General features: G+C 39.7%; 1 protein-coding gene across 4 annotated transcripts in view; it reads right to left on the bottom strand.

Moving 5' to 3' along the window:
- The window catches only part of LOC127633866 (BAH and coiled-coil domain-containing protein 1-like), a 119,159-nt gene that overhangs the window by 44,577 nt on the left and 48,518 nt on the right, over positions 1-26,064 (bottom strand). For all 4 annotated transcript variants that reach the window (XM_052113230.1, XM_052113232.1, XM_052113233.1 and 1 more), the window contains exons 3-8: positions 23,003-23,179; positions 9,856-9,975; positions 7,749-9,746; positions 6,846-6,960; positions 6,386-6,576; positions 6,046-6,204 (exon numbers count right to left, since the gene is read on the bottom strand). In XM_052113230.1, the coding sequence (XP_051969190.1) occupies positions 6,046-6,204; positions 6,386-6,576; positions 6,846-6,960; positions 7,749-9,746; positions 9,856-9,975; positions 23,003-23,179 (2,760 nt within the window). The remainder of the gene's footprint in view (positions 1-6,045; positions 6,205-6,385; positions 6,577-6,845; positions 6,961-7,748; positions 9,747-9,855; positions 9,976-23,002; positions 23,180-26,064) is intronic.

Here is a 26,064-nt window from a genome sequence, read left to right as displayed (position 1 = left end):
AGTCACACTTATCGCTATGAAGACCTATTGATTTACAGCTATAAGATTCCCCTTCTGTCCTTCTTCCACTGCTTTTTTTCCTTCCAAAATGTCATCCTCCATCCCCAAGGCAAGAACTCACATACTCACATTTCCACATCTCTTTGCTCATCTCTGTATAGAGTCCAAAAATGTAGCTTACTCAATCCATAAGCAGACAGTGTATGCACACTACTTCCTCTTTGCATCGTCTGTCAATTGCACTCACTGTAAGGCCAGCTGTACCTCAGTGGATTAATGCAAAACAACGGTCACCAGTGATCTCACCAGCCACACTTGCCTGAAATCTGTCACCAACACGCTGCAGTGCTAAATCAAGACAATTCAGCAGCGCTGTCTCAAACTGTCACATGAATGTGGCTCTTCTGACAAGCCCTGCCTGACAGCATGCTGTGAACGGGCAATGGTCCACTCCCAAATGGCCCACTCATTCACAAGAGCTTGGGTTGGGTTACCCAAAACATTGTACCCACAGACAAATTCTTGAGAAGGGCAAATTTAGAATCACTTTGAATAATTTTGATCACCCATAGCTTCATTCTTAGCCGTCTGATACATACTGCAAACAAAAATGGCAAGAGCTAGCTAATATTTTCAGTTCCAGTCTGTTTGGCTGACTTTACACAACTTTCAAGAGTAAGACTTAGAAACTAAGTCGTGTTTTTTAAGATACATGGTTGACATAATGAGCACTTTGCCAAGGCTTGTCAGGTTAGTGGCATCTAATCTTTGAAAGATATGAGACTGTTGGTTGAGGCACTTAGTAGCAAGTTTACTAGATATGAACAAAATTGATCTAAATCCGAGTTAATTGATCTAAATCCGAAGCTTTGGCTCTGACAGCTTACTACCCGGTAATGGCTTTTCAGCCAGATGACTTACAGTGGCCCAAACAGGGAATTAAGTATTTGGGTATTTTATTCTCAGCAAATTTGTTTGATTGAGTTAATTTTGACATTTTAACAAAACATTTTTTAAACGATGTGGGCAGTTGGGCTTCATTACATTTATCTATGATTGGGAAGGTTAATATTATTAAAATGAATTGTATTCCAAAATTCAATTATCTGATAGTCACTCCCTATATATGTCCCCCTTTCTTATTTCAAGCAATTTGATTAATTTGGAATGGTAAACATACCAGATTACATTTCACTATGTTGCATAGGCCGATTGACAAAGGTGGGCTTGGCCTACCCAAGATTTTGTTTTATTATTATGTACTTGGCTCATTGGTCGCTTCAACCTGAGAGAGCCACTCCCTGGTTTTGCATTGAACAGGAAGTTCTTTCCCCTATTTCACCATTGCAAAGCCTTTCTATCAACCTAACTGGAAAAGTTAAGTTATACCTCGTTATCTCGCATTTGCTCACGAGTGTTTAAAAAGTGTCAGACATTTATTGAAATGTTGCCTCAAGCATATGGCTGAACCCAAAATTATGTACTAATAAGTCCCCTTTCTGATAGTCAGAGTGGATTGTGAGGGAGGTTAATACACTCAGTGACCTATATGAGAGTGGAGTGCTGAGATCCTTTGAAAATTTGGTTCAGCATTTTGGGATTCCCAGATCTCAGTTCTTTAGGTATTTACAGCTAAGCCACCTGCTCTGTACTATTTTTGGGAGTAGCATACACCCTCCTAAATGGGCAGATACTCTGGGAGTGGTGATTACTGCTTTTGAAAAAGGTCATGAGGCATCAGTGTATTACTCCCTACTAATTCAGAGTCTGGGAAATGGAGCTTTAACTTCTATCAATTGATTATGTTAGAAAGATTTAAACTTGGTATTGGAGGATGGAGGGTGGGCTAGGATTCTAAAAACATCAAGTCTGTATCTAGAGATGCAATGGTGTGCCTTTTGCAATTCAAGATATTACATAAATTTGTAAATCAATTAATCAACAACCTTGTATAGGCTTGGTCTTAAAGACACACCCACCTGCTGGCGATGCCAATCAGAATTGGGATTTCATTTTGCCCCAGACTTTAGGCGATGGGGTGGTCATCAATATAGAGAAACACATACAAAATTGGGTCCTAACCAGTGTCATGATCGCCAGACAAGTTGTTTTAATGGGATGGAATTTGGCTGGAGAGCCCCTAATTCAGGAGCGGTGCTTGGAGATGGGGAGGGTGATGGCATTAGAAGAAGGGTCATTTAGAAGACTGGGGAATTTGGATTTGTTTGTTGGGAAATGGGGAAAATATTTGCATTCTTGGAGGGCTCTCGGGGTGGGGCAGTGGAGAAAGATATATATATTGGGAGGGTGAGGGGTGTTAATAGGGGTTTAATGTTGATTCTGTATATATACAGTATTTTTTGCTTTTATATGTTGGTTATGTGAATCAATAAAAATGTTAATCACAATTTTGTTTTTAAATTAACCAAATTTTTAACACAAAGTCCACACACATTTTCAGCATTCTGTGTTTTCCATTCAACCATTTGAGGAGACTTCCACACCTGTTTAATACTGTCATACAATCCATTGCAGATAAACCTGCCCCTAAATGATGCGTTAAACAAAACAAATTGTGGTTGGCTGCTTTACATGCCAGACAAGCGGTCTCTTCCAGTGGGTGGTTCCTGGCCAGAATAAGCTGCAATGTGGACCAGACCTTGCACCACAAGTCAAATGTCTGGCAAAACTAGGTCACTTTAGTGATACATCTCTCGCAGATGCACTGTTTTGCCATTTAATCTCTAAACTCTCTAAAGAATATCTGAGTTTCTTATGAAGGAGAGGGGCATTTGTGAACCAATCTGACCAAATAGGAAGGATGGAGGAAGGGAGTGGAGGGGGAGAGAGAGAGAGAGAGAGAACATGTAGAGGGATGAAGTGCAGCTGTACAAAGCACTTAGTCTCAGCCTTGAGCCTCAGCCCACAGAAATTTCAACACAATATGTTTTTCTTTCAGCCATTCGGTTTTGCATGCTGCTCATTCCCCACCCCTCCTTCCCTGATGTATGGCAGGGACCTTTGTTTGGGAAAGATTACTGGGACAGGGTTATGCTTCCCTAGGGAGGGATCCAGTGGATGCACTTCCCTTCTTTGTTGCAGAAAGGGGAGTGTGACGCTAAGGAGCAGAGAGCTAATTAAATTTCACAGCCAGTGTGGGGAGGAGGAATGCTGAACAGAGGCACACAGTACCGGACAGCAATGCACAGCACAATGCAGCAAAAAGCCATGCAACCATGCACAACATGCCAAAGCACAGTGTATTATGGTGGAAAGACAAATCAAAGCACAATACTCATAGTAGCGATACAATACTATAGCACGGCATGGTATGACAAGGCACAGTGATACAGTTTAAAACTATACAGAGATGCATAGTATAGTACATATCTTTGCTCAGATGGAATTGCACACTACAGAATGACACAGCCCATGAGCTGACCCTAGACTTTCTTTTGGTTTGAAGTTAACATGAAATAAAAAATGTACCTCATTTACTTTGAATAGTTCACCCCAAAATGAAAGTTTTCTAATTATTTACTCATCCTCATGCATTCCAGATTTGTATGACTTTCTATCTTCTGCAGAACACAAATTATGCATTTTAGAAGACTATTTCAGCTCTGTAGGTCCATACAATGCAAGTAAATGGGTGCCAAAACTATGATGCTCCAAAGTGGTCGACCGATATGTATTTTTTTTATTTATTTATTTATTTTTTTTATGGCCGATGCCGATATCCAGAGAGCAGGGTGGCTGATAGGCCGATACAATGCCAATAAATCACACAATTTAATATAGTAAATAACATAAACATAAAATTGCAGAAAAAACTCTTATTTACGTATCTGCATATTTGCAAACAGTATATAATAGAAGTTTTATTAATATTTGACTTTAATCAATAGAAAATAAATTAAAAATTGACAGGGAAATGTTAAGGAGAGACTGTTAGAATACATGCTTCAGAGGATGATATATGAGCGCTCCACAGCATGCTGAATCGCAGCTCTGATACGTGGCTCTGATATGTGGATCGTTTAAATGAGACCGTGTTACACACCGGTCTATTATTGTAGTAACACGATGGCACGTAACAACAAAGTCAACAAGTTGCTTCACATGCAAGCAGGCGATTTTCGCCACCCTCAAGAATGAAAAATATATGAATAGGGTAGGAAAACATAAGCCTCGGCTTCAGCCTACTCCTTTTTTTTTTTGGTTATTTCATTGTAAATTTACCAGGAAAAAAAAAGTCAGAATATCGGCCAATTTATCGGCATTGGCGATATATCGGGCGACCACTAATGAAGGCATCATAAAAGTAATCCATGTGACTCCAGTGGTTTAATCCATAACTTTTATAGGTGTGGGTGAGAAACAGATTAATATTTAAATATAATTTTAAAAAGGATTTAAATATTGACCTGTTTCTCACCCACACCAATCATATAGTTTTTGAAGACATGGATTTAACGACTGGGGTCTTATGGATTACTATTTTGCTGTTTTATGGGATTTTTGGTGCTTCATAATTTTGGCACCCATTCACTTGCATTGTATGGACCAAAACAGCTGAGAAATTCTTAAAAAAATCCTAATTTATGTTTCGCAGAGGAAAGAAAGTCAAACACATCTGGGATATTAAGGGTAAGTAAATGATGAGAGAATTTTCGGGTGATCTATTCCTTTAATACATGTTCCTGGTCTTTTTGTGCATGATTCATCAGGCATCAGTTTTCGTAATTTTTCATCAATATTTAATAACATGCACCGCCTCTAAAACAACTTACTTTTTCCTGTTATGTCATCAAGGCTGTGCAAGGCTTTTGGAAAATTTTTACCAATAGCCAAACAGCTATTTATATGTAAATTTGTTCATTTTAGCAAACTTACAATCAGGTGTAGCTTCATTCTGGTATGGAACACCAACTTTTCACAATCCAATTAAGTTCGAATCAAGTCTCAAACTACATTTTTTCTCACTGAATATCCTGTTTTATAATTATTATAATTTTAATAAAAATTATTATAAATTCATCACATTACGGAAGCAAAATTGTTCGCAACTGCCATTTCATGTTGATTTAAACCAATTCAAATGTTCACATTATCAACACAAATAACAAATCAGAGGTCACTGTGCAAACAGAATAAAAACCAAACACTCATCTTTATCTCTAAATGGTTACTTTCTTTTGCCGCTCACCACCTCACGTGCAAACCCATGCAAACACTGACATATTCATACAAATTTAATCAGAATCAACAGACCCTGAAACGTACTGTACACCCACACAGTGACTTTAGATCTCCATTTCTCTCGCTCGCACAAGCTTATCTATGCATATGCCCTCCTCCCCACCACACACACACAAAGTCAAATACGCAAGCTATCTCCTTGAAATAATAATTTGTTTAAACTGTTTGAATAATTCCACTTTTCACATTCAGAGTGTGCATTAGGGCAGCTTGTGAAACTATTCCCATTAAGTCCATACTACAATGTGCTGTAAATGCCTGCTTGGCTAAGTGAAGCATTTCCCAATTATGATTACAGAATGATACAGGGGCGGAGAGGGGACTAGATTGAGTTGGAGGAGGGAGGGACATGAGTCACAGGGGGGAGGAATTCAGTGCAATTCTGAAATAGAACAACTGGACAGACTGACCACTGATTACAGGGGGCGGTAGTCACAATTGTAAGCTGTAATTGCTGTAACTGGCAGGCTGTTAATACCCTTTCACAAGTATGTTGCAACTTAACCACACAAAAGGAGGAGTATTCGTTAACAAATTTACACCTTCAAACTAAAATACAATGTAAAATACTTGTCATTCACTTAAAAAAGTTTGGAAAGATGGAAACATGACTCAACTGTTCAAAACAAAACAAAATGTAATTTTGTTACCTAGCCACTTAAAAAAAATAGTTGATTACTGCAGTACAATATTACGGACTTTGTATTTTTAAATATTGTCACTTAAATCACAAGTACCTTCAAACCATAACATTGTTACAATCACAAATTTTGCACAATTTACCAAGGTGATGGGTGGCAGGGTGGGCTGCTGGCTCGGTAGGCAGTACCACCAGGGCGGCAGAAGGATCCTGAGGGAGAGGCAGAACTGGTTGCAAGGGGCTGGGCATGGTTGTGGAGAAGCCTGGAGTCAGGTTCTGGTGCAATGCCGCATGACTGAGACCTAAACAGAGACAGAGAATGCTGCTCAATGATTAAAGATTTAGGCTTGATTTTCAATCGATCATTCAGGAGGGTAAAACTAATTAAACCTATCACATGAAATATTATTATTTGTCTATTCAACAAGACTGTGAAGTATGTCATCTAATAACAACAGTACAAACAGAATGGGTTTAGCTCACCATAGGAGTGTCCCATCCAAAGGGAGGGACTTCCTGTCCGAGGCATCCAGTGATGATGGGCGGGGTGGGCATGAGCAGATGGCTCAGTGCCTAATTGGCTACTGCCTGGCACAATAAGGTGCGAGGTCAGCTTTCCATGGCAACTACTGGAGTGGTGGATCCTGGCAAACTCAACTCTGTCTTTGTTTTCCCTGAAGGAAAGCAATAAAAATGGCAATGTTATCCTGTATGGGATTAGAAGTAAAATGCAGCATGCTCTATTTTGTTTAGATAGAGCATATGATGGTAAATAAAGCAATTCTATATAATATAATAAGAACATAGCGCAAATATCTGCATGCTAGACTTCTAATACATAAATTATTTCAAAATGTATAAGTTATGGCCAAGGATTCTATCATAGCAGTGTTGTAACTGTATACAGTTCAGTGTTGTATTAAGAGTTACCTAACAGTCATACCTGAGGAGGAGCTCTCTCTCTCTGTCAAATTGAGGAAGTCCAAACTGATCCTCACAAACTCGTTTTCGTTCCTCATCCATATCCTGGTCCAGCGGGTACATGGGGCATCCAACACCTTACAGAGAGCAGTTCAGTACCACAATCTGGAAACCTACCATTCATTAAATACCCAAGACTGTCCAGTGACAAAAGTCTTGAGGGCTGTGACCAAAACGTTCCTGCCCAGTCAGTCAATGACTTAAGAGACAGCGTTTTAATAAGAAGGCATCTTTTAAGGCTTCAGGCTGCCTTCCAAGGTAAAGTTTAATGGCTACAATAGTTATTTCTCAGTGGAAAGTGAATCATACAATGATCAGACAGCATTTAACTATTTTAACCAAAATCTTAGGCAGAAATAGATACAGCAATGCCGCCTTCAAAAATTGCCAGATGGAAGAACCTCAATGGACAGTATGTTAGACAGACTCGGATTCAGATTCGTTACACTGGATTCGAACATGTCTTGATGCCCTCAAACATTAGTATACTGCCTAAGAAGGAAGCATTTTTCAGATTTTGGACACAGCCAAGGTGTTTCAACTGGGCTATTGATTTAGTATTTTCAACAGATGGTTGTTAGTTATCCACCTACATTCATGCAATCTTGGCATGTGCTCATTGGAGCATATCTTTTACATTGTAGCCAACTGAAGATTTAAGAGCATTTTGGAAATCACTGTAAACCTTAAAACACTGAGAAAATATCTGAAATTATTACCATGTTGATGACTATATGACAACCAAAAATAATTGGAGACCATACTTCAATTTCCAAAAGTTGCAAGTATACCGATAAATTATATATAGCTCGTTAGAACACACACCCTTACACACACACCAGACCTCCTGCTGACAGTAGCTTACCCTTGATGCTGGGCATCACTCTGCTTTGGTGGCTGTGGGTGGGATGCCCATCTGACAGGTGGCACGGTGGCTCTCTCTGCCTGGCAACGGCCACTGCTATCCCCACAGGGGGCTGCCGCACCTCTCCCTCCCCTTGAGATTCCCCGGAGTCCTTGCCCACTCGCTCCGAACGCTCATTCTCCCCAGATGATGAAGCTCTCCTGGGGGGCAGAATCTGCTTCACCTCCTGTAGAGCACAGCTCGAACTGCTTCCACTTTTGTTGTTTTTCTCACTCCTTTCCCCAGTCGCTGCCCCCTGCTTGAGGCAGCCCAAGCCACCAAATGGGCTTTTCTGAGAGAACAGCAGTGGTTGCTGTCTGCTGTACTTCATCAGATTCCTCATGGCATTGCTTTCAGGTCCTTGGGGCCCCAATGTGGCCTCCTGTGGTGACGTTAAGGGTTGAATAGGCCCTTGGTCCCCATGTGAAGTCTGGGAGCCAGCACCCAGAGAGTTCAATATCTTGTGCTGTTCTTCATCTGACTGAGTCTGGTGTCCTCGCACTTCCAATGAGGGATGAGTGCCAGTCTGATGTCTGCTGTATTCTGTAGTACTTTTTTCTTGTTCACCGTCACTTGGCTCCAGCCCACCAGTGCCGCCCCTGTTACCGTGCTGCTGATGACGTATCCGTGCAACTCTCTGACTGTTTTTCTGAAGACTACACTCACTTTCAGTTCCACCTTTACCTTCAGAAGAAGCCCTGTTTGATGGACCTGAATTAGAACAGTCCCGAAATGGTGGGGTACTGGCATATATGCTACTCTTAGCTTGGTGGCTACCTTTCGTACCCAGTGGCAGAGAGGGACGAAAGGGATCCGATTCCTCATTGGTGTCCAAGCTATATGACCGAACCGAATTGGAATGCTGATTATGACTGTGCTGAACCCTGTGTGTGCGTGAAAGTGGGCCGGGGGGCCACTCTGAGCTCTTGTCTGCTTTACCATATGCATGTTGTTGTTGGGAAGATTTTCTTTGGCAGCTATTAGGAGGAGGCATGTGGGGAGATGCAGGTGGAGCTGTTCGACTTCCACTGCTACTCCTCTCAGGAGTTTTGGTTTCTTTCCCCACACCTCCTCCAACACCTCCCCCAGCTGCCACCATTCCACCCCCTATACCTCGGCAGTGAGGGTTCCCTAGTTGGAATGGTCCATTCGTTTTGTCCCCCAGTGGCCCCACGGATGGCACAAAAGTAGACCCTGTCACCTCAGAGTCCCTACCTGTTCTAGGAGCCAGGCTCTTTTCCTGAGCATTTGGCATGTTGAGCAGGGCATGGGGAGGTGGGCAGAAGAGATCTGGTTGGGAATGATGAGGATGGTGATGGTTTGGATGACTTGGATGGAGCCAGGATCCTCCCACAGCAGAGCCAATGCCTAAGGGATGGGGCATAGAGTAGGGCATTGGGCGGGCATGGCCCAGTATGACACTGTGGCGAAGACAGTCTGAGGTTGGCTCACTAATTCGCATCTCTCCACTGACCCCCTCCTTACAACAGTGACCTTCCCCACCTGGCTGCCGACCAGTACTCAGACCAGAGGCTCCTGGCCCCACACAACTAGGCAGGGAGCCCCTGGCTGTGGCCCCTGGGTCAGAGCCATTCTGGGTCTTCGTGCTAAGCAGGCAGGAGCTAAGGTGTTTGGGGTCGTCTTTGTGCCGGAGGTCCTCTTCTAAGCTTTGTGAGTGATGGTGCTGGTTGTGATGAAGGTTGTGAAGTGGTGGACCATGGTTCTGGCGATCCTGCTTAGAGTCCTGTTTACTGAGTCCTTTCTCTTTTCCTCCGGGTGCTGCTCTTCGCTCCGCTACACCTGTCTCTTTGGAGCTCTTCTGGGAAGCTGCACTCCCAGAGTCCCTCTCTCGACTACAGGAATCCAACAGATGTGCAGGGGCAGTCCGAGATAGTGGTGGGAGGCTGTGATTGGTGGAGAGAAGGTGTGGTTGCGAAGGGAGGCCTCGTAGATAGAAATCTTAGGAAAGAAAGAAAAGTGATGATGCACAATTTAAAACTTAACACACAAATACTTTTATATACAGACTGTTAATTGTAGCTTGACAGATGAAATGGTAGTGACTCACCTTTCTGAGTGTCATAGAAACGCTGTCCATAGAGTACGCTGCTGTTGCCATGGTGATCCAGGGGGCTCATGGGTAGGAAGGTGGGGGCTAGACTCCCTGAAAAGCGGGCATACCCTGGGGCTGAGAGAGAGAGAATGTAGAGTTGAAGAGAACATTGTCAGCATAAACAAATGTAACAAAAGTGAGTGATAGATTTGGCCATTTGCTGTGCTATGACTGGACACAGGTCCAACAGCACGGCACAAACTTTCTTAGAAAACCCCTGCACAAACAAATAAGTTAATGTCTTTTATGAGTACCTGAACTAAAAAAAAAGAGCTTTAGAACATTACTATTACTATTGCTCATTCTTGGGTTAGGGATTTAAAAAATATTAAACGTCAGTATGTTACCCGCCCCCCTTTGTTTGTGCTTCACAAATGAATGATACATGAATGATACTTCAAATGGTTTGGCTTGTAGAAAAGTTTGCTATTACTTTTCAAAGCAATTAGCCATACAATTTTCTCTTGGTGCAGGATAAAATCTGCAAAAAATCCCATAGACTTAAGTTGAAGGAGGGACCTCAGTAATATCAAGGAACCAGCCTATCATTTACTTGGGTGTGGGCTCATTTGACTTGGGCTGGTAAGCGATCACCTACAGTAGAACAACCAGCTAACAATGCCCTAGTAACCTCACAGCACTGCAACACTTCTTGCTAATAACTGTAAATAAAATAAAATACATTTGTGTTTTGCATGTGTATTTTGTATATATATATATATAAAAATGTTGATCATGGAAAACATTCAGTCGATTAAAAAGGTCTAAAATTGCTTCAGATGTCGAAAATAGCAACAGAGACACACCGCAACACAAACAGAAACCAATTCAAGATGCTATTTTAAACAGTTATGTCCACACATCCCATGTGTTAAATTCGAGGGAAGTTAAACAGCCTCTCCGCTTGACTCTGCAACTTCAAGGACATTCAACTGCGTACTGGGATAGTGAAGGCATCAGTAGGGTGTTTTTATGTGTAAACTAAGCACATGGCTGAAACCCAACCACAGGGAAACAGAGGTCAATGGCCAGGCAGAAAAGGGTCACGCTCTTAACCTGCCCACAACACAGAGCTATTAGAGGAATAGCCATCTGCTCTGTGCATGTGGTATGTGCATGTCTGTCTGTGAAAAAGAAGTCTGCATGAGTTTTTCAACTCCGTGTAAGTATACTACTGTCTTTCGGTGTGTGTTCCTGTGTTTGTGCATGTATTTGTTTGAGATGCCCTGCAGTGTGTCCTACACTGTTTAATTGGATGCAGGTAAAAGTTTAACAGTCCGGGGCCAAAGTAAATAGCAGTCCATAATGTTCATCCTCAGCATTCCATAGAACCATTGTCCCATACCCTACAAATCACACACACAAACTGTCATGACCCCATCAGTCCTGACACAATGGAAAACTCTTTTGGAAAGACATGTTACTCCTTCATAATATCTTGTAGTGTTTCAAATGAAAGTGCTGTAGTTCCTATATTTTAAAGGACTAGTTCAACTAAAAATTGTAATTCTGTCATTATTCGCTCAACCATATGCTGTTCCAAACCTGTATGACTTCTATGGAACACAAAATGAGATGTTAGGCTGAATGTTAGTCTCCATAAGTCACCATTCACTTCCATTGTATAAAAAAAAGATGCAAAGAAAGTGCAAAATGACTGAGACTAACATTCTGCCTAACATCTCCTTTTGTGTTCCGGAAAAAAAAGAAAGTCATACAGGTTTGGAACAACATGTGGTTGAGTGAATAATGAAATAATTGTTATTATTGGGTGAACGTTCCCTTTAAGAGACATTCAGGGAGCATTCATTAAACCTTTGTAACAAGCAAAAAAGTAAAAGGGAGAACAGGGCTCTACATAACGCTTGTCCGGGACAAGTGGAATTTTGAACAGGCAAGTTAAAGAGAATTTTATATGCCTGACCGGACAAGTAGCCTGATTAAAACCTCAATAACGAATATTAGCTCAACAGTGCAGGATTGAGCACAATTTTAATAATTCCTGAATGTTTCACTTTCAAAATGCGGGGAATTCCCTCTTTCTTGTCACCCTCTCTCCATCACTTATGCAGCTCTCAGCTGCTTGTGAGCATACACATTGGGGAAGCGCATATTTACTGACCTTTAGTTCCCTTTCGACTCAGTACACTTGACATTGCGTTTATTCGTGTAAGAAGGCACTCCCCAAATGCATTAATAAACATAATGTCTCATTCCCTTCGTCTCAGGGAACCGAGGTTAAATACATAACCGAGAAGATTTTACAAATATAAATGTGTATAAACCTGTAAATTGGACATGCGAATGGTGTTATACCACGTCTCTATAAGCGAGCGATGCGATAAAACAATTGCTGCTGTTTATAATCAACAAAGCTGTCTTCAACGCAAGCATGCAACGTTGGAGTGATCTTAAATTGTCTCATCACATCGTGGTGCTACCTCATAGCTTATACAGCAAGAAAGGCAGAAATGACAAAAACGCTTTGTTTAATAATACCGTCTGTAGAGTAGATTTGCACGGTTTACTGGAACTAACGAAGTTCCAGTAAACCAATACCAAAAAATAACGAAGCAATACCAAAAAATGTAAACTGTACGCTATCATCTTGTTGCTAATTTCGGTATATTACAGTATGCTGCAATTAGCTAAATGATATGAGATGTGCCAGTTTTGAGATGAAATCAATGACAAATTGAAAATAAAATAAAAACCTCTGGATATGTCCAAATGTGATCATTAAACAGCAAAAGGATGTAATTTAATTAAATGTTACACAGTCACATGCACTGCATGCTACAGAATGAACAAGAGGTGATGCTCTGCTCTGTCATCTGCTTCACACACACACACGCACGTGCACACATTCGCACACACTCACACAAACGCAAGACACGCTTAATTTTCATGCAGTGTGTTTAGAGTAGAAATGGCTGTTAACACTTAAATGAACTCCTCCAGAGCAGCTCGGAGATTTCAGATCGGGATTATCCCAGAATTAACGGGTAGCATGATATAACTAACTTGTCTAAATAAGACAGAACTCAAAATAAAATATTACAATAACAATTACATAATATTAAATGGTTGTTTTATTATTATTATTATTATTATTATTATTATTATCAGAACTTTATTGCCAAGTATGCTTACACAAGTAATTTGTCTTGGTGACAGAAGCTTCCAGTGCACAAACAATACAACAACAAGACAGAGATTATAATGAGAAAATATAATATAAATCAAAAATTATATATATATATATATATATATATATATATATATATATATATATATACACACACGTATGTACCAATTCAATTGGTATATACAGATAGAGCAAGGGAATGTATGGCAGAAGAGGTTGGTATGTTGGATAAATATAAATAGACTAAGTTTGTTCAATGGGGCAGTTTAAACTGTTCATGTGATGGATAGCCTGAGGGAAAAAACTGTTCTTGTCCCTGATGGTACTGGTGCTCAGTGCTCTGTAGCGCTGCCCAGAAGGCAACAGTTCATAAAGGAAGTGGGCTGGGTGAGTGGGGTCCAGAGTGATTTTACCTGCCCTTATCCTCACTCTGGAAGTGTACAGTTCTTGACGGGAGGGCAGGGGCAACTAATAATCCACTCAGCAGTCCAAACTGTCCTTTGCAGTCTTCTGATGTCCGATTTAGTAAACCAGACAGTTACTGAAGTGCAGGACAAACTCAATGTCTGCTGAGTAGAACTGTATCAGCAGCACCTGTGGCAGATTGAATTCCTCAGTTGACGAAGGAAGTACAACCTCTTCTGGGCCTTTTTCACAATGGAGTCAGTGTGGGTCTCCCACTTCAGGTCCTGTGAGATGGTAGTACCAAGGAAACTGAATGACTCCACTGTTGCCACAGTGCTGTTTAGAATGGTGAGTGGGGTCAATGTTGGGGTGTTCCTCCTAAAGTCCACAATCATCTCCACTCTTTTGAGCGTGTTAAGCTCCATGTTGTTTTGACTGCACCAGTGAACCAGCCTTTCAATTATTATTATTATTATTATTATTATTATTATTTTATTATTATTATCTGTATACAATATCACAAACGCAAGTGTTTTATCAGCATGTTGTGATTCAGCCATAGCAGCCTTGTGCCACAGGTAATCAGAATACGTTTTTCCCTTAATGTTTTCATTAATACTGTGAAGCTCTCTTGAGCAGCATTTTATTTTACCAAAAATAAAATAGCATTTTTTGGTAAAAAAAAAATATATATATATATATATATATATATATATATATATATATATATATATATATATAAAATATTTATTATTTGTTTATTTATTTATTTATTTTATTTAAATTAGTTTTTATCAAAGCTGTATGTATCAATTTGATTAAACACCATTTGATCATAACTTTTAATTAAAACATTTAACGTGGAATCCAGAAAAAATCAAATGTAAAATGCATAATTTGTATCTGTGAGACTTTATGCAGTTCTTTTAATCAAGTCATTTTCTGTGTAGTTTCATTCCCCAAAAAAAAATAGTTTTTTTATTTGTTGATTATAATGTTGCTTTAGTATTGATACCGAGGTACCAGGGCTGGTATCGTATAAGCAAAAATGTTGGTATCGGAACAACCCTACTGTAGAGTGAAGAGAAATGCTTAAAACAGACTTCATCCTGAAAACCCGTTGCATCGCTCATCTTTCTAGAGCCATCTAAGCTATGTTTCCGAGGTATTTTCTTTGCCATGTGAATCAGTCAATTTTAATAAGTATATAACAATATACATTATATACATTTTAATACTATATAAATAAGAAATCACAAAAAATTAAAACATTAATATACATATCTGTTTTGAATATACTTCTTAACTGATTTAGCAGCAAGGTTCTCTCAGGATTTTATTTGTTAACTTTTTGAATGCATTTTGTCAATATTAAACAGCCGTTTTTAATGTAACTGGTGAGAATTTACTTAATTTACCCCCCAAAAATTATTTGGTATCCCTAAAGTTAGTTAACTACATCAGTTAATATTTACTAACTTTAAACAACACTTTTATATAATTTGTTTAGTTTAATTGTTTAGTTTAATTGTTAATAATTGGTTAGTGTTAATTTCAACATACAGTATGTTAATATATTTTCATACATTAAAATAAAATGTTGTATATGTTAACATTAGTCCATGCACTATGAATAAATCTTGCAGACATTTACCATTTAAAATATTGTTCAGAGTTAGTTCATGATAGCTAATGCATTATCTAATGTTACCAAAAATTCTGTCATAATTACTCACCTACACATTGTTCTAAAACTGTCTGATTTTCTATTCCGTGGAACTCAAAAGGAGATGTTAGGGAGAATGTTGTTTTCAGTTTCAATTAACTTTTATTTTATGGAAAAAAATATGCAGCGACAGTGAATATTGAGTGTGACTAACATTCTGCCAAAAATCTCATTTTGTGTTGCTCAGAAGAGAGAAATTCATACAGGCTTTGGAGTGAGAAATGATTTATGTCTTTCTGTACTGTGTTCTTAATCCCTATTAGGTGTTAATGATGACGATGGCTTTTCTTTTTTCCTTGGTCTCCAGACAAGTAACTTATTTACGTGCACAAGGGAATGACCAATTTACTTTTTCCAAAGGACAAGCACATGGCAATGCTTAATGTTGAGGCCTGGAATGAGAGATGTGAACGAGGGATTGTGTGTGCGATGCAAATAGAGCGCACCACTTCGAGGGCAGATTATGAGAGAGACAGACAGTGTGTCTGTATAGGTACATCTGTGAGTGTCAATGATGGAGAGATATGGAGTGAAAGACAAACAAAGGAGGAGGAAAGGAGACCTCCCCCTCTCTCTGTCTCTCCTACTAATTGACACCAGTGGAGCGTCCTGCTGACAGTGACATCACATGGGAGTCCAGATGTGTAATATCAGGCCTTCTGGCTGCACCTGTTCCTACAGCCACTGAATTTCAATTTTATCTACACACACACACTTGCTGTGTGCACACACACACACGATTAAAAGGGAAAAGGGATAGAGATGAAAACAGCACAGTTAGAACATAGTACTTTGTAAACATGTATATGCCCTTGTGCATGCGTGCATGTGTGTACAATACTGCTGGTCTGAAAGAGAGACAAGTACAAGAGATCACACAAGGGGAGAGGAGTTGAGACAAGAGGAAAGGAGATAAAATGAGAAGGTACAAGAGAGGAGAAAACGGGAGGCCACAATCACCAGTCTCTCCCTTCCACAATTAATTTAAATGCCAACAATTAGAGCAGAGCGGCACAGCAGTCTAAAAGCAATCATACCCTAATGATGAGCAATCGTAACGAGTGTAGGAGTGAAGGCAGACGAGGAGGTGCGGATCCAAAAGCAGGTTCTTTATTATAAATCAAAGTGAGGGCAAACAAACAGGAACAAAGAAATATCCACGAGGGGAAAAACAACATGAACATGGAAAAACATCCACAGGCAGGAGAAACAACCATAACATTCACGTACAACAACATTCAACGACCAACAAGGGAATGAAGGAACAAACAGGGTTTAAATACACAAGGACAAGGGTAACAAGGCCAATCAACAAACAGAACTCTGAAACAGGATAACGAGATAATTAACTAAAACCAATGACAAACAAGAACTGTATCAAGGTAATCAACCAATGAACCAATTAAACCCAGATACAAAACATGGAGGGAAAACAGGATGTGACAAAACTAGGAACTGAACAGGAATTTTCAAAATAAAAGTACACAAAAGAACAAAGGACAACAATGAACATGACAGCAATAAACATGGTCCAGCACAGACTATTACAGGCCAGAGACTCAAGACACAGGGTTTTACTGAGCACCCTGTCCCTGGATGCCACATACATAAGTTATGAAACACAAAGCAATAAAGACAGAACTCTTATTCTATTATACAGGTCCACAGTCAAAATACAAATTTTATTCATCTAAATGACGAATTCGAGAGTAACAGGAGTTCACTCTGCCAGATCAAACTGGGATTTGGGTAAGAGGCCAAGACACTGTTTTTATTCTGCAAGACTGAGAAGCAGTGAAGTACAGATGGGGAGTGTTGGATTGGGTCCCAAACAAAGTCAAAGTGGATCTGTGGTTGTGTGTGAGGGAAAGAGAGAGGCCACACAGGATACCTACTCCATCTATCACTAAATTTTAAGTACTATATTGCAATGATTGTTTTACAAAATATCACCAAAGCATTAATAAAAATAACAACAACATTGACAGAAAAAAAGGGTCTAAAAAACATTTTGGTAAAATAAATAAATAAATCAATGAACTAAAAATATTTGATTATTTACAGCCTTATATATATTAAAATGAAAACAAATACATACTGTAAATAAAATAACATATTTAATAAATAAAAAGTACTATATTTAATATATAAACTAAAATAAAATAATAAACATCTCTCTCACTCTTTCTTTGGCCCCCATTTTCTGCCTAAATTTGAATCTGTACTACCAGTCAATCTGCTGGGATCTTTAAGCAGAGCTCTTAGTGTAATTCAATACCAGATTCACCTGCAGCCAGGACACAGTCATATAACTTTACATGCAGAGCACAATACACCACATCAGATTACAGCCCAACATGTGCACAACAAACTCAGTCGCCATCCACGCATACAGGACAGAACCCACTGCACATCCTGCATCCTACTAGAAGAGAACAATGGACTTGCACAGAGACACGCTCCATTATGATATTGTATATGTAGACAAAGATTCCTGACAAAGAAAAAATGAGAGGAAGAGGGAGAGATGCTTGCCCTCTATTACGATATGCATGTTCATAATAACATTTATTTGCATGTAATCTTACTTTTTCCATTTTAACTTGTTTAAATATAAAATGAATAATTTTTTTAAAGTACATTCTATTTTATCTTATACTATTGTTTATTTTGCTAAACGTATCCTTGAACTTTTTTATTTTACTTCATTTTACATATTTTACACTGCTTCGGCAATACAAATGTTAAAAAAAAAGTACATTAAAATTGAGAGAGATGTACGATATAAGAAGAAATCAGGGATGACTCTAACGTGCCCATCTAACGAAGCAGGCAGATGGAGGGAGGAGAGAGCAGAACAGAGCGGGAGAAGAGGAAGAGGAGGGGAGGGGATCTTGTCAGCTCTGTTAATTGCGAGATGTGCTGAATCAACAGCTGCAGAATGCAAGCCACCTTGAGTGAAAAAAAATTATAAAGCAATGTGCTTTTTACCACAGGGTATGAGTGTTCTTAGTCTGAGTGGATTGTCTGTCACCATGGTAGAATCACTTTAATGCACAGCCTTACAACCGCAATACGATATGACATTTTTACTATTATTTTTTTTTCTCCCCTTTTTTCCCCCAATTTGGAATGCCCTATTCCCATTGCACTCTATGTCATCGTAGTGGCGTAATGTCTCACCTCAATCCGGTTGGCAGAGGACAAATCAGCACATCTTATCACATGGCTTGTTAAGCGCGTTACTGTGGAGACATAGCGCGTGTGGAGGCTTCACGCCATCCATGCACATCTCACCACGTGCCCCACCGAGAGCTAACCACATTATAGCGACCACAAGGAGGTTACCCCATGTGACTCTACCCTTCCTAGCAACCAGGCCAGTTTGGTTGCTTAGGAGACCTGTCTGGAGTCACTCAGCACGCCCTGGATTCGAACTTGTAAACTCCAGGGGTGGTAGTCAGTGTCTTTACTTGCTGAGCTACCCAGGCCCCACTAGCTATATTTATTAATAATAATAATGAAAATAATTCTTCCACCAAGAATTATATCCCACAAGCCTAACTCTTCTGTAGGTGTTTGCAAACAAAGTAGCAAAATAGTGCATTAATATAGAATGTGCTGACACAGATGTGCATCATTTTACAACGGCTTAGAATGAGGCTCAACCAATCAGAATTTAGAGTCTTTTCAATTAATAAAAAAAGAATAAAAGGAAAAGAGATGAAAAAAAAAAGCTAATGAGATATGATGGCCTATTGCTAATCAATATTATGAGAAGGTGTTAGAACCTCAAAGCAACAAACGATGAGGAAAAAAGTTTAAAAAGGAGAAGGAAAGGACAGAGGTGGAGGGTAAAGAGGAACAGACAAAAAACAAGTAATGCAGAGGAAGAGTGCTTCAGGACATCTAGGAGAGAGATGTATTAAGAGTGTGAGAGATAAAAGAAAGATGGACTATGAGATGGAGAAAAAGAGTGTATGTGTATAAAAGAAGGAGAAGGAGAAAGAGAGTCTCGGGTGGCAGATCTGTGTGTTGGCTGGCTGCCAGACACTGGAGTTTGGCCAATTGGCAGCTCGCAGATTTGGGCTTCCTGGATTCAGTCTCTAAAAACAATCATTTGGAGTGTGTGTGCATGTGTGTGTGTGTGAGTCGGGGGTAGAGTATGAACATATATTTGAGCGGGTGTCCACAAGCTACTGTAGCCAATTATTTTCCTCTTACACTCTCATTTATTATGGAATATACAAACTGTCTCCTTGTCTTTTCCCAGGCTAAACACCCTCCTCAGACACTCACAGTCACTGCATACAACGTGCCAAGCCAAGCTTGGCTTCCTCCACCAGCCGGGACTTCAAAGGTGATCCCCTCTCTGTTGCTCTGAGTCAACTCTCTCTCTCTCTCTCTCTCTCTCTGTCTCTCTCTCTCTCGCACTCTCTCTCTCTCTCTAGTTCTTGCAAAAACACTCTTTCAAAGTATAAACTCTTAATGCTTTTGCTTTTCTACCTGCTCCAGGCGTTTTACATTAACACCCAGAGTAACACTCAATTGTGCGGTTAAATATTCCGCAACACACAACATTTGTTTTGAGAATTTAGAGGGTGCAAATACGTGTCCGTGCATATGTGAATTAAGGAGAAAGAATGAGAGGGAGAAAGATGATAAATACAAGCATCCTCTGGTCAGACACAATCACAACCTGATGCTCCTTAGAGATCTGGGAAAATAGGTGTCCTGTTTTCTTTTAACTTGAACATACACATACACAGTTTACACACACTATCACTCCAGTGTTACAGGGAACCATTTAAAGAAAAATAGTGAAAAGAGAATAAAAGAGATCTATTCTATCTTGGTTCGCACCGACAGGCGAAAATTAAATGGATTGTTACCCCAAAAATTACCATCATACTTGTCATACGTCACTTGAACCACATGCAAAAAATATTTTTTTAGCTTGGAACACAAAATAAGTTATTTAGGAAATTGCAATGCTGCTTGTTCTTTATAATAAAGCAGAAGGTGAAAAAAGCACCATAAAATTATTCCATATGACTTGTTCAATACATTGATTCTGAAGTCATACGATAGCTTTGTTTGAAAATATAAGTTGCTATTCCCCCTAAAAAATCAGTCTGAACATTCTGCTAAATAACTCCTTTTGTGTTCGATGGGGGGAAAATCTTACATGTTTGAAACTTTTTGAGTACATTTACTCTAGTAATATAGAGCAATGCACCTCACTAATCCATAACTGTTGGGCCCACTCAATATTACTGTTACTCCATATCTTGTTTTACTATTTGGAAGAAACATCACTTACAGTAAACTCTATACACATGACTGACTGATTTGATTTGTCTGCCACTGGGTGGTCGGTTGGGTAAGTTATCTGGTTATCAGTTAGGTTGGGCCAGCGTGTGGCTCATCATTGCCCTATTTCTTAGAGATGACAACAAACACGTTCTCTCTCACACCCATTAACACACACACACACACACCTGACCGGGAGAGATAAAGCAGGGACTGAAAAGTGGGGCATGACCACAAACTGTTCATAGTCAAAAGAGGATCCGAGGGGCCACCAGACAAGGAGGACACACACACACATGCTCAGCAGGGTCCGGAAGCCAGCACCTCCCTGTGGTGATGTTTCTAACCCTCAGCATCTCTCAGTTAAAACCGCACACACGTACCCACACAAACACACACACAGATGCATACCCCACGTGTAATTGTCGGTTGTCTGAGCAGGAAGTAGACCGTTGCAGATGGGTTTAACCGTAAAGGTCACGAGACCCCATGGCCTGGCTTAGGAAACCAAACATCAACCCCCAAAACAGAGTGTTTCACAGCAATATTAAAGTTTTTTCTTTTTGTATGTTTATTTATGTACATACCAAAATAAAAAGTGGTAGAATGGCAGTTAGCATGAAATGGAGCATGAACTATATGTTTATGCTATATTAAACACTCGTTATAATCCAGATCACTGCTGAAATAGATGTGTGGTCACATGATACATGTTTCTTTTCTTGCAATGGACTGAATGGACTAATCACAGGCATTCATGATGACAAGACAGGACGTTTGAATTAATAGATTTCTAGTGATTGCAGGGGTGGATGCCTATTTGTATTTCAAGTTCCAATTTTCAATATGACAATAGTTTGGGGCAAAACCACCCATTGGAGACATTCAGGGATGTCATAAATGGGAAAATATAATAGAATAAAATAAAATAAAATATATAAAATAACAGATACTTAAAATGCAAAAAGTACTATTTAGAGTTAGTGCATGGATTAGGGCTAGTCTTTAGTCCTTATTATTACCTTCATTTGAAAAAAGAAAAGTCCTGGTAGCTGGACCGTCTCCAGGGGAACGAGGTTGGGGTAATTGCATGGCTCATTTTGATGACATGCTTTTTACGCAAATGAAGGAGGGTCAGCGGGGACATGGCTGGGGGGAATACAGATCCAACCAATCAGCTGCATCGGGGGTCTAAGCTCAATTAAAGACTGATTCAGATAATGAGCTCTCATCATCATGGAGGGTCCGTTTGCATCATTATAGACACATTCTCTTTTTAATATTATTGTTATTATTATTATTTTTTGGTGACAATCAGGACCATCATTATTATGCTATGATTATTGTTACTGAATTGTAGAGTTGTTGATGTTTTATGTAAAGCTGTGTGCACAGCAGAGTTATGCACTAGGTCGGCTATGGCTCGCTCTGCATATTTTGCTCTCACTCTCTCGTTCTGTCTCGCACACACAGATTTGTTCAGTCATTCAGTTACAGTAGCACTGGGTGCCAGCAGTAACACCACTGTGTTCGCTGCCAACCACAATTACCGTTCCATTCTACCAGCTGCCAAGAGCACCGCAGATACAGAGCACTTAACCAGCTCTGATACACACACACACACACACACACAATTGTAGATGGTTGTACACAGATCTGTAAAAATTCAGATACGAGGTGCTCAGCTGTATATACCATTTAAAAAAAATAAGCATTATTTTATATACAAATACACACACTATATTCACAAACTCACATTAAGACAAAACATTTACATTAGCACATTAAGTGCACAAAAGTTGAACAACAGAATTACTTTTGTTTATAAAAGCCAGAAATGTATTAAATATAAACAGAGTGACTGATGTGGAGCAGAAGAGCACAATGAGAGGATGGATGGATGGATGGATGGATGGATGGATGGATGGATGGATGGATGGATGGATGGATGGATGGATGGATGGATGGATGGATGGATGGATGGAGATGAATAAATATATGTATGGATGGATGATGGATAAATATATGGATGGATGGATGGATGAAAATGATTAAATGGATGGATGGATGTATTACTGAATACATGGATTATTGAATAGATGGACAAATGGATGTTGATTAATGAATTAATGTATAGGTGGATTAATGGATAACGAAGATGAATGGACAGATAGATGAAGATGAATAAATAAATAAATAGATGTATGGATGGATGATGGATGATGAGGATGAATGGATGGATGAAGGAAGAGGAAAAATGGATAGATGGATGGATTGATGGATTACTGAATAGATGGATTATTGAATAAGTAGATGAATGGATGTTGATGAATGAATGAATGTATAGATTAATTAATGGATGATGATGATGAAAAGGCGGGAGGGCGGACGGACGGACGGACGGACGGATGGACGGACAGGTAGTTAGATAGATAGATAGATAGATAGATAGATAGATAGATAGACAGACAGACAGACAGACAGACAGACAGACAGACTGACTGACTCACCTTCATGTGAGTGGGGAAACCAGATCTGTGATGGGGCTGTTGAGTGATGTCCAGTCCGATAAGGTGGAGATGAGGGTGAAGATGTGGGTCCAGCTGGATGGGAGGGGGGAGAACCCAGACTGCTGGCCAAAAATGTACCCATGAAGGAGGCAGAGGAGTTCCCTATCAGTCCACTGCCTGCAGGAGATAGACAAATGCTGTTAAAAATCAGGCAATTAGCAATATTATTATTTTATTAAAATTATGAAGTGGATATGATTACAAATAGGCAATACCTAAAGATTTGGTAAATACTGTAACCTGTATTTAATATTCACCCTTTCTCAAAAATAATTTCAACCAAATTGGACAGAAATGAGAAAAAGAGAGAGAGAGAGAGCAGAAGAGTTTTTAAACATCTATGCATGCAGCCTGTTCTAAGACATGGTACTCATAATGAAGTCCCTGTGATATCTGTGCCGTAGCCTCTCAGCCCTGATCTGTCTACACACTCACACACAACGCAACAAGACCTCCAAAGGAGAACAAGAAGCAGCCTGTAATACACCCTCATCTAAACATTCATTACCAAAACACACCTACATCACCCTCTGAGCACTGATCAACACAGACACAGTAAGAAAGAGGAAAAAATATAGGAAAATGGAATTATAGTTGGATGTGGAAGAGAAGACAGCAGCCTCAGATCAGCATCACCTCATTACTTTTTGCATTCAAGTCAACAAGGGTTAAATCAAATTAATTGCACATGGACAATCATTACATTTAAGTGCAAATCAATTATCTTATGTTTCCAAACAACAAAAGAAACAAACCAAATTTTCAGTGCTCCAGTAATTACGATTAACATGCGTACAGATGCTAAAGCAGCACAGCCTTAATAAACATAATATAAAAATAAGACGCTAACCGGAGATGATTTGGTATTCAGCATATAGAATCATCAAATCAGTCCATTAAACATGGACTTTAATAGACTGATTTCCGTTTAAGACACCATATTACTATTGTTCAGCATATTACTATTGTGTCTGAAATAAATTTACAAGAATAGCAACACTGCTGATGAAAAAGTACTATGCATGCACACACACTATTGTTAGATTCAGTGCATACTGATGTGGTTTCCTATTTGTCTCCCTTGGCAAAGACCCTGCCCTTTTTGTCCTTTGAAACAAGCAACACCACCAATTAAACACAGAGGTGAAGGAGAGTGCGGCTTAATTTCCTAATCTGATAAAAGTAAATTAACGTGCGTTAGAGGGATGAGGTTAAGGAAGACGTTTATGGGTGTGAAATTACTAAATGACTGCTCTCTCAAGATAAACAGAGCACCAGGCCACAACTCGAGCCCCAGGCAGAAACCCCTGCGACTGAAGGGGGTGGAAAATAGTCGAGAAAAGAGAGAAAGAGCAACAGAATTACAGGTTTGGGAAGACGTTAGGCCACTGGTGCTGGGGTGGATGCTGGCTTTCCTGGGATCACAGGCGACAAGACACTTTGTCTCCTCTCACCCACTCACTGCTCTTGTACTGGGGCGTGAGAGCAGCCTTTTGAGCTATTCTAGGAACAGGTTCCCTTTACACTGAGCAGTATAATCGAAGCCACAAAATTTGCACTACCCAAATGAAAGGTCTGTGTTCTTCAAGAGCACTGCTGTCATCAGCAATGCATCATGGGTGAGGCCTCATCTATTCTGGCAAAATGCACCCTTTAAAACACTCCAAGTTCTCTTCCACTGAGTAGAAAAACACAGCCAGTTGCCAGTTAGTTGTGTCAAGTAAACGTTATAACCAATCCGCATCATATGCATTAATCTCAGCGTGAGCTTTTTAAAGAAACAATGGACAACTCAAAGAAATGCCAGAAGATCAGATTTACCAACTGAAAAGCCCAACAAACCATCATGAATTGGTAATCATCATAAGTTGAGTTTTGGATGCAGGTCCCCAACATAGGTGTGCATCGGTGTACCAGTGCTCCCAGTAAGATTTATTATTAGAAAAGTAACTGACTCAAAGGAACGATTCACTGGACCAAAATGTTTTTTAATAATATATATATATATATATATATATATATATATATATATATATATATATATATATACACACACACTATATAAACTTCCATGACATTTCCCCACCTGGAAAACACTAGTTAAATATTCCAGGATATTTACAGGTTTTCCATGACTGTGGAAACCCTAAGCTGGTCCAAAATTTAAGACCTGAACAGACCAGCACTAAACAAACAAAAAACTATGCTAGTCAAGCTTGTCTTTTCAGCAGTGATCATACTGTCTCAATCGCAATTAATAAAGACAGAAAAACCTTGATCCACCACCCTGGTCCGAATTTCCATGAACTGAACTACGGCTGCATGATTCAACTCTGCCAGCCCCCCCTTTAATGAAACGTTTCCTCTTGTTTGCTTTGCATTTTTGACTTTTTTCTCTCTTTTTTCCTCCATCTTGAGCATGCCGGTGCGGTGAGCATCAGCTGCAAAGGCTGAAATTATTGCCTCCCCCACCCCACCGTCTCTAATAAACCAAACTGCAAAAAAAAAAACCACTGTTGAATGGTTGGATGAAAGGAAATGATGGCAAGACGTCTAGAGCAGAGATTCTCAAATTGGGGTCTAAGGACCCCAAAGGTCTGTCTATCATTAGGTCTGTCTATTATTGAATTGTGAACAAAATTGCAAGCAATATAGAGGCAAATCAGTAACATCAATGCACTATAAATAATTGTAGATGCACTATAATGACGTTATGTCGTAAAAGATATCAAAGTCTCACAGTTTACCATCAGAACACTTTTAGTGATGCATCGGCAAAACATGTAAAAACTTGGACAGGCCGAATTCCTTTTTATAGTTTATATTTGTGCTTGCCTAATATCTACATGCCATTAAGTAGTTTTAGATCCTAGAAAGACTGACCCCAAGACCGACCGACCCCTAAACAGACTGACCAACCTCATGTCTATCAGACCCCTAGACCAACCAACCCACTCCTAGACCGACTGACCCCTAGACCAACAGTGTGTGATGGATGGATG

Source organism: Xyrauchen texanus, chromosome 40 (genome assembly GCF_025860055.1).
Source record: "Xyrauchen texanus isolate HMW12.3.18 chromosome 40, RBS_HiC_50CHRs, whole genome shotgun sequence".
NCBI lineage: Eukaryota > Metazoa > Chordata > Actinopteri > Cypriniformes > Catostomidae > Xyrauchen > Xyrauchen texanus.
Note: the sequence above shows the minus strand (reverse complement) of the source record. Positions and strands in the feature narration are given on the sequence as shown.